The 10,137-nt window shown below is 38.9% G+C and overlaps 1 protein-coding gene across 1 annotated transcript; it reads right to left on the reverse strand.

Annotated features, from left to right (window-relative positions):
* Window positions 1–6,716: 6,716 nt before the first annotated feature.
* On the reverse strand, window positions 6,717–9,162 carry LOC131330810 (glucan endo-1,3-beta-D-glucosidase-like). The gene is made up of 3 exons (XM_058364544.1): window positions 8,311–9,162; window positions 7,196–7,855; window positions 6,717–7,043 (listed from the first exon to the last, which is right to left on the reverse strand). Exons 1-3 carry the CDS (start codon window positions 9,026–9,028, stop codon window positions 7,012–7,014), a joined length of 1,410 nt encoding a protein of 469 aa, XP_058220527.1. The 5' UTR covers window positions 9,029–9,162; the 3' UTR covers window positions 6,717–7,011.
* Window positions 9,163–10,137: the final 975 nt, after the last annotated feature.

The following is a 10,137-nucleotide window of genomic DNA, read 5'->3' on the forward strand; positions in this document are numbered from 1 at the left end:
TAATTTTGACTTTTATAATTCCTCTCGACTTAATTCCTCTCGTCAAGAGATATTCCGGAAACTTGAGGGAGGTGTGTGCGGTTATTGAAAAGAGATCATTGAAATTTACCCTTTTTGTTTTGTTATAAATAGTCATTCGTTCCAAATTTCTTAAGAAGAGATAAAAATGGCTGCCGTTCGTGTTGGTGATGGCGATCAGAAAATATTGTTGAGTGGGTCTTCGGAAGAAAAGAAAGGGAAGAAAAAGCTCATCAAGGATGATGATGCCTATTACCGCCCAGGCATCATAAAGGAGCAACTGCACACCTGGGTATGTATATATTACTAATACAAGTCAAGTAATATAATAATTTCTTAGAATATCTATCTATCTATCTATCTGATGAATTGAATTTTTAAATCCCGTAGTCGTATCGTATCGGATTGAGCATCTCCACTGGTTAGAACTTAGAATAGAGCCAGATTGATTGTAATATTATTATTATTATTATTATTATTATTATTATTATTATTAGTATTAATTAAGTCCTTCTGCCTTTCCTATCTATTCGTGATGTACAGGCGTTTGATGTCGATGATGATTATGTTCCCTTCCCACTACCCGATTTTATGGGTCCTGTTAATATTTACCCCAAGCCCAACTTTGAGTAGGATCCCCGCTTGCTTGAACGGGTCCAAATTTGCTCGAGCAAGCCCATTGACGTCTATAACGAAAAACACGTACGCCTGTCTTTTTGCATTTCCCCCCTTCCCATCCTTCCATCACTGCCTCCTACTGTATTTATTAGGTCCTCCTCTGACTCTGCATGTGTTACTGTTCTTCAACCTCTCTCTTATATTGTAGAAAGCAGAATACCATTTTGTGAAGGTCCACAAGTTAGCCTATAAGCTGTTTGAGCATTACATTACCTTTGAGGCCGTGGTCGAGCGTAAGGATGCTGCTCCTGTCTACTCCCAGTTCCAGGCTATTGTTTTTGCTAGACCTAAAACCACTAAAGATAACATGGAGGTTCTCTTGTGCCGTCTTAAACCAAATGCTTGATTAACCTCATCGCTATTGGATTGGTTTACATGCAAGATATTTTTGAAGGTTTGTGTGTGTGTGTGACTTGTATTAACTGTTCCAGATTGGGTAGAGCTACCTTAGAAGGAAAATCAAAATAACATGGGTTAGGATGGGAGTTGAGGTCTTGCCGTATTAGGATCGAGGTGCATGATTGCTTCGTATTGTTAATTGTTTCAAGATTAGACGCAAGGAAGAGCACAGTTACAGATTTAGTTCAATGTTGGTTGATTAGGTAGGCTGACCGTAGGATTATGATTGATTTTTGTTCCATAACTCATGTTTAGGTGTTGGTCAAGTACCATTGTCGAAAACATATTTGCAATGTAGGTTCCTTCCATGAAATATGTGGTCTTGGTAAAGTTCGACTATTAATTGTGTCCTTGTCATAGAATTTGAGGATTAGTCGATTAGATGGGTCCGAAGCTTTTTGGACACGCTTGCTATAGATACCGACTAGCTTTGTCTACTTCCAGTCGCCAATGAACCTCCCGTGATGAGATTTGTTTGAAGGTTTTTTTTTTTTTTTTTGGGAGTTGTTTGATGGGTCCGCATCAAGTTTTTTTTGGCAGCGATTGTAGTGGTTTGCTATGAGGGGTGGTTAAGCTCATTATGGAGAATGTATAACTGTCTTTTTCTCGTAAAACTTTGGTTATTTGAATGCCTTAAAGTGTTGTTAGGAGTTGTGGTCTCAAAGTAGTTGAATCGTAGAACAACTCATAATCAACTTCCAATCAGTGGTGCTATTGATTGATTTCGTTTGTTTGTACTCTATTTTCTTTTCTTAAGGGTGGGGGTGCTGAAATGCTATAGGCATGCCAGTAGTTGTATGGATCTCTTTGCCAATTTTATTTCGTTTTCAAAAGTGTTTCATTAAGATATGTGTCAATATATTGTTGTGATGTATTTTTTTTTTTTGCTGCTTTTTAAGTGCAACCTTTTCATTATGGTGGAGGCTTTATATAGATTGTGAAGGCTCAGGAGTTACTTGAGACAATGGTCTTACTTGCTAGCTAGGGATGCGGTAAATGCTATTCTAACTAGCCAAGCTTTTTGCATGTGTTGTCGGGTTACTATCAACGGCGAGTGTCCCGAGTGTCAGGAGTATTTTTTGTAGTTTTTCCGGAGTGTCTGAACAAAAAACGTTGATAAAAAAATAGGACACTTTGGATGCAAGTGTCGGACACATGTCTAAAGGGTGTCATTGTCCGACAAAGTGTCTGACACTGGGACACTGTTGACGGTCAACAGTTGACTATCTGTTGATGATCGTCTTAGATTAGTATTGCTTTATCCGAAAACATCCTTCCACTCCCTCATATGCATACCTTTGGTGGAGTCACTTCACTTTTTAATATGAAAGTTTTCTCTCATAACACGAAACCTTAGTTGCTGTCCTCAATCACTCATTAGTCATGTGACTCATATCGCACCATCTAAATAATCACATGAGACTTTACGGAAATAAGAATCGTTATAATTTTCTTACTAGCTGTAATATGTATTTTGAAGGTTTCACTTTATGCGCTTTGATTTATTTATTTATTATTCTATGAGAAAAGCTGTTAAATGAATCATAGTAGTTTTTTTGTGTGGATGTGCATGACAGTGTAAAGTTGGAAGGCTGTTGATCCTGATGATTTGGTCTCTATTGTTATATGTGGAGATTTCCTTGAAGCTTTATCCAGGTAACTGCATTTCAAGTACGAATTAATCTGCAAGCCTTTGCTGCATCTTCCATAGGAACAACTAACAAGGAGAAGTAAAAACCACTTAATGGAGGAGTCAATTGTATTTCGTCCAGAACTATAGTTCTCACTCTAATGTTTCTCGCCTTTTCCTCATGGATTCACGCGGTGTGGCCACCACTAAGTTAGGGACAAGAATTTTCCATCCCAGTGTTTTCATTTTGTGATTTTCTTTTATCAATCTTACACATTCCTTATTTCTAGTAATTTATTCTTTGAAATTTAGCATGGTATCAGCTTTAGTGGATATTTGGCGTGCTACATTTCAAGTTTCAACCCACTGACTCAGTCTTGTTCTACCAGTGGTTATGTTTCACTATTTCCGTAGTTACTGTCTAATTGATGATGTGTTTGAACTTTGAACCATTGTGGAAGAGTCCAAAATTGTTAATCCAATCATAATTGCCTAAACTCTAGGAGCCAAATTGGCGAATATAAAACAAAAATGGGGCATGTAACTATACATTTTGGGGGTATGTTTTTCACATTCTGTTAACTCATCAATCTTGTGAAACAAATTTGTATGATAGGTGCTTACAAATCTAAGACTTGAGGATATCAAGCTCCAGTAACCTAAGTTCCATGAAGCTTTCTTACATGATTGTGTTAATGAGAATGACAGTAGTTTAGGCGTAATTGAGTAATTTGAAACATACGTAGTACGATTTGAATCCCTACGTCCAACCAATCTGCATAGTTGTATATAATCTGTTCCAGAGTAGGTGGAGCTACCTTAGAAGGAAAATAACTCGGGTTAGGATGGGAATGGGTTGAGGTATAAGAAGTGAGCGTGCATGATTGCTTCATATGATAATAGTTTCAAGATTAGACACATGGAAGAGGACATTTACAGATTTAGTTCAATGTTAGTTGATTTATAGGTGGACTCTTTGGATTCAATTGCACCTCAAGTAGGAAATGGTGATGGGGAAAGGACAACTTTTTATGTCTGCCTTTCTTTCAATGACTCATGTTCAGGTTCAGTCAAGTACCATTGGCAAAAACAGATCTGCTATGAAGGTCCTTCCATGATGTATTCTTGATGAGCTATCGTTTTATGAACAAATTTAAGGGTTCATTTTGACCAAAATGAGTGTGATACGATGCTGAACAGACTATTGTTTGGGCCATCACTCTGGAATGGAAACCAAGTGCGGAATGACTTGGGAAAATTCGATTATTAAACCGTGTCATTGTCCTAGAATTTTAGGATTAGTCTATTAGATGAATCCAAAGCATTGTGACATGCTTGCTCCAGATAGCTACTAGCTTTGTCTAGGAAACTTATTATGGATCCAAAGGCTCTCCTAAGAGTACCCCTCCCCGAACCATGGAGAAAATCTTACTACTTTACTTGTGAGCTGATTTCTATTTGCTCTTGTGCATAAAGCCAAGCTATCAAGATGAGAGTACCCCTCCCCGAACCATGGAAAATCTTACTACTTTCCTTGTGAGCTGATTTCTATTTGCTCTTGCGCATAAAGCCAAGCTATCAAGATGAAGAAGGTTAGGAACCAAATGTCTTCCTCTTTGGGCTCAAGGGCTTCACTATTACAAAAGCGACTTTTTCCCGCATTTCTCCCCCCCACCATTTATGCAAAACCTTGCATTTACTTATTTGTAGGGTTGCTACCTGAGGGGAGCCTGATCAATAGATTAGACTTTTCAAAATCTTTGCACTTCACGGTGAATACCATTTTTTCGTATTGTTCAAGACCGCAAGCCGAAGGCAATTTCCCCCTTTCGTATTTCCATATGCAGTGCATCCATCCAAAGTCGAAGAGAAAAAAGTCGGTGCCCTGACAAGAACTCTTGTACGTCTTCCCTTTAGCACTTGTCGATCTCTTCTGCGTCTCCCCTTCTCCAGCAGCAATTGACCTCACTCTTTTGTAGTTGTTACATCTTTATTCTATCTCTCTCTAAAAATCTTTCCTTGGGGGGAGTTATGATGTGGTCTTTTTTTTCTTACTCGGCAAGAGCGAAATTATGATGTGGGTCTAATGGTATAGAATGTATCCATTGTCTTTAGGTTTTATTTGGTTCATTCTCTGAAATATGTGAAGGGTGAACCAATTTGCAGTTAGGAATTTATGAAACAATTGAATGTCTGTTGTATGCTTGTGAGCAATGGAAAATGATGCTGCTGATAAGTTGGCAGAAATGGTATTTATTTGTCAGGGTTTAGGTATAAGGAAGATACGAGAGGGAATCAAAAGAATGGAACCAAACTAATACTCCGTATGTTGGAATTGAGAAAATACTGTAGTACTCCACTACTACTACTACTACTGGAGTACTAGTAAAGTTGTGTGCAGTACAAACCCCTGAAAGTTTTTCAAATCTTTTACTACAGTAGTAGGCTTTTCTCGTTATATTCAAATTCCAAATAATTATGTCTGCATTTTGGGGACAAGGGATTGTTGGAGAGCATAATAAGGATTCCTTTATGAGATTATTCACTCCGAGTTGTTTTGCACTTTAGTAGTACTATTTATCAACACTTAACCACCATAACCCAAGCATCTTCGGTACTTGCATATTTCTGCTTAAATTTTACTAGCAATAATTCGTGTACGAACTTCATTTGTATGGAACCCTTCATTTTAATCACAAATTTGAGCAAAATTTTCATATAGCGTAGCTGCTTAGTAAGTTAATACTCTCTCCATCCCATAATGTTTGACACTTTCACTATTCCAGCCTTATGAAAAAATTAACAATATCTTTTAATCCATAATATTTTTTTATAAGCAATATGGATCTTGTTTGATAGAGTTTAATTTGTTCTATTATACAAAGTTCAAAAAATTGCCTAAAACATTTTAGATTGAAAGATATATGCAATTTAAAAATGGCACGCATTCCTGAAAATGCCAAACATTATGGGACGGAAGGAGTACTAATTAGGGGAAAAAACTCAAAACCAAACAAAGTGAAAGACTTTAGAATTTTGAATAAAAGTTTGAGTTTCATTTGTTTGATAAAACTCAATTTGGCATGTCAAGGACAAAAGTGAGTTTTAAGAAACTTTAAGCAAAATTGTCAGATTTTAATTCTCCTGTTTTTTGTGCAACAAGATATTTATCACTGGATAAAAAGCAAGATAGAAAAAACTTCTGCCTTTTTTATTTGACATTTAAGGCAAACAAATAAAAGGGCTTGCATTTTTTTTTTGTACCAAATGCTATGGTGACTATGCCTGAGTACCATATTTTGGGTACTATGTGAGATAACATCACTGCATTGATAGAATGTGCTTTACTACTTGACAAATGAGACACATTCTATTAATGCAGTAGTGACACATCAAATGATACCCAAGGTCACCAAAGTACAAGTGGTTTTTTTAAGAAAAAATAAAAGCGATTGAGGATTCTTTTATTTCAAATCATATAGTAACTCGTAGTATTAGATTTGTAGTTTCAAACGAAAATTGATTTTCACTCTCTTTTTGTCGAGGTGCACTTCATTTTTTTTCTTCTTTCATGTACAATTACAAAACTACCCTTCATATACTTTTTCCTTCACACATGAAAAAGGGTAATCACGTAAAATATCACTACAAAACGCAGAAAAAGAGAGTACATTTGGATAAAATAAGAGTGTGAAAATCAATTCCCTTTTCCAAAAATATCATTATCGCAACCCTTTTTTCAATCCCAGTCTTTTCTCTCCCGTTTGGCGGAAAGTACTTTTTGTTTTTTCCAAATAAAACAAAAGCGCCTTTAATTTCGGAGATTTTGAACCTTTCATTTGCATGCTCATCTTTCTCTTCTTCCAATACGAAAGTTAATTTCATATGCGGATTTGAGTAATGTTACGGAGATACTAATTTTACAACACAACTCCCAACACAATTTTAGAGTACACACTTATGTTCTGAGCCGGAATATGAACTCATGTACAATTAACGATTCCGGGCACAATTATGTTTGAAATTGTATTATAAAGTCGTGTTGTTAGACTTTTTGGGCCGATTTTCTGGGTAAACCAACCAAACATTCAAAATCCTTTACAGAACCTTTACTGTAATTCTTCGATCTCCCAATAATTTCTTTCTAGTAGGATAACGAAATTGGGCCTCGTAAATTGCCAACAAATAAAATAAAATAACACAAAAAGTACAAACAAGACAATACAAAAGAGGTGTCAACCGCATTGAACATCTCTCTCTGCTTGATCTTCTCACTGCTCGATTTGTCACTGACCAGAATACCGGCATGTTCCATAACCTGATCATCATAATTTCAAAGGGCATAAAAATAAAAAAAAAGAAAGTATCAGACTCAACCAGCAAACCTGACAAACATTTCGAGACGGAAGCCGTAGCAGCAGAAGAATGAATCAATGAATGAATAATAATGTTATATGCATGGCTACTTACTTGGATCACTAAAAGTAACAAGGCCAGTGCCCTTGAAATCACAGTTCCAATAATTCCTCCCATGCATCTGATAATAAGAGTTCATAGCGTACGATGCATGCGCATGAACCTTGTCAGGCCCAAAACAATCCCCGCTCTCGTAAATCTCCCTGCAATCCACTCCCCCAGGCCCGCAGCAGAAATCCAGCACCTGCTGCACCACCTTCTCCTCCGCATGTGGCTTCGCCACGCACCATACCGACGGCCCCCTCGCCACGCCCGCCACTTTCTCGCCGAACTCCAGTTTCCCGCCGCCGCTGCAGAACTCGCAGCTCAAATCCACGTCGTACACCTTCGACCCGTCCCCGTTGAATATCCCGAAGTTTCTCTCGCTGGCTCCCCCTTTCTTCTTGTTCTCGTTGAACAGCGCGAACACGAAGATGTCTACCTTGTCCTTGGGCCTCATCGGAGTCCCCTTGTTGGACTGAGCACGTTGGATTAGCCGGGTGTTGTAGGTCTTTGCGTTTTCCGGCGTGGCGGCGGATTCGCCGGCGTCACCCTTCGACGGCCATCCTGATTCGGATACGGTGATTTCCACCATCTTATTCCCGAAACCTAGGGCGTTTATGGCCGATCGAACAGCGTCGATTTGTGCATCCAGCATGTTGGTGTAAACATAACCTGTTTGTGATATTTCGTACAACAATAAGCACCAGTATACTGTAGTAAAATAAAATTAAAATGGACAATTAACTCGATCTCTTTAAGGAGGCTATTTTGTGTTTGTCCCGCTAGCGTAAAATTGATATTTCTTCCGTTTCAAAATGTTTGTCTGGTTTGCAAGACGAGGATGTGAAAATTATACAATTTTTGCAAGAAAAATTTAAAATTTCTTCAACAATTCACTAAATATCGATGGATTCTTTTAATTTATGAAAAATGTTGAATTTTTTTTTGAAAGAAATGCATTATTTTTGAGTCATCGTTTTGCTGACCGGACAAACATTTTGGAACGAAGTTAGAATCAATTATCAACATTTCATACAATTTTTTTAATAAGGAGATGCCTGGACTAACTCGTGCACACTTTAACTAATGATAATTTAAAATACTACAAAGTAATATTAGAATATAACCTTTTGGGTCACGGACTCCCGTTGAATTTCCCAGCAACGCGTACTGTAAATTGACGGAGTTAGGGTTGTTACGGAATGCAAAGAAGGGGTAGGCATTGACCATGAAAGGCGCGGCTGTGTCGGATAAAAACCCGACGATGGAGGTCATAATCGGGATGAAATTTAGTGCAAATGTAGAAGAGGAAGGTGGAAACGAAGAAGCTAGAACAGCCATGCTATGCGGGGTTGTGACCTTGATTTTACGGTCCAGTCCGCGCGCCACCAGAACCGCGTGGAGGTTCTGCATGGCTTGGATTAGGCTTTTCGCGTCGAGGTGGCTGTTGTTATCTTCGTCGTCGGCGGTTAAGTACTCGTTGCCAACGGCAATGGCGATGACGGAGGTGGCCGGGATGAAGGGGAGGACGCGGGCGGAGAACCACTGGTCGGCGGCGGAAGGAGAGGAGGAGAGGTTGGAGACGCGGGAGTTCTCGACGGCGACGATGAGGTCGATGCCGGTGTTGGAAAAGGCCTGGAGGATGTCGGGGTTGGTGTCGTAGATTTTGACCTTGTCGATGAGGGTGGACTGGAGAAGCTGCGCCACTCGCTTCGGCGGAGGGAGGTTGTTTCCGAGGGTTCCGTAGTTTATTCCGATGGCGGAGATGCGGCGGAGAGGGCTGAGAAGAAGGAGGAGGAGGAAGAGTGGGGATAGCAAGAGATGAGTCTGGTGTGTGGTGGCCATTTTGCTATGATTGTTTAGTGGGAGTGAAAGCTTTGGTCGAGTGAGCTTATTTACACAGTTTTGTGATAGAGGGACACAAGGACCGAGAAAATTATTGAATGCCCCTCGGGCACAGCTATCATGGTGTCCCAAATTTTTCATTCATCACATTCATCACATATTTATGTGATTTTCATTGTAAAATGTGTAAAGTCCATAAATACAAAGTAGAGAAGAGTTTAGAACACCGTTACGTAATGCCTAAAACAAAGAATAATTATTCGTAGGACCCCGGGCTTTGCTTCAATCGCATCGGTTGAAGATTTGATTTGAATTTGTTTTGCACTTTTGACCGGAGGGGAAAAAAGCACTTTTAGTATTGCTTTCCACCGAAAGGGGGAGACAACGAGAGGGAAGGCTGGAGAAAAATTCGCAGGAGCAACTCTACTGGAGTACATGATTGTTGGAGAGAGGTCTTTTTTGTTTGTCTTAATTCATTGGCAGCTACACTAGACTTTCAAAATCTAAAAAACACAGTTTCAAATCCAACTTGGAAAGAACTTATGGTTATCCGCTTATCGCTTTTCTGACCTGGTGATTGAGATCCCATTGTGGTTCGATATGTTCACCTACGAGACTCACCTTTGTCTTACTATATCTCAAGACATTATCATGCGGATGTTCAATTTGATATACCTATCGATCTTCGATCAAGTTGATTTTTAACATGAATATACTACTACTCTAAGGAGAACGATTCAAATTACTACTCCCTCCGTCCCTTTTTTTGTGTCCAGTATTCCATTTTGAGCTGTCCCTTAATAAGTGTCCATTTTGTGAAGTTAGGGGGGTAAAAATTGGTGTATTGTCTATTTTGTCCCTAAAAGTAGATTTTATTTTGAAAAGTTAGTGAGTAAAAGTGTAATGATGATGGGTAAGTAGGAAAAGTGGAGGAAAAAGTTGATGTGAAAGGTGTAATGATGATGTCTTTTTAATAAGTTGGAGTTACGAAGCAGGACACTTAAAAAGGGACGGAGGGAGTATAATTAATGCACGGTCGGGCTCATAATGGCCATGAGGGAAAATCCACAATTTCCATGCCGGCGAAAAGGATTTGAACTCTTTTCAAA

This window comes from Rhododendron vialii, chromosome 6a, assembly GCF_030253575.1.
Source record: "Rhododendron vialii isolate Sample 1 chromosome 6a, ASM3025357v1".
Classification (NCBI taxonomy): Eukaryota; Viridiplantae; Streptophyta; class Magnoliopsida; order Ericales; family Ericaceae; genus Rhododendron; species Rhododendron vialii.

Excerpts from the sequence above, each read along its gene's own strand:
- LOC131330810 (XM_058364544.1), bottom strand. The coding sequence starts at position 9,028 with ATGGCCACCACACACCAGACTCATCTCTTGCTATCCCCACTCTTCCTC. Across the intron at positions 7,856-8,310 it reads GGGAGTCCGTGACCCAAAAG|GTTATGTTTACACCAACATG; the intron begins GTTATATTCTAA and ends TATCACAAACAG. Across the intron at positions 7,044-7,195 it reads TGTTACTTTTAGTGATCCAA|GTTATGGAACATGCCGGTAT; the intron begins GTAAGTAGCCAT and ends TATGATGATCAG.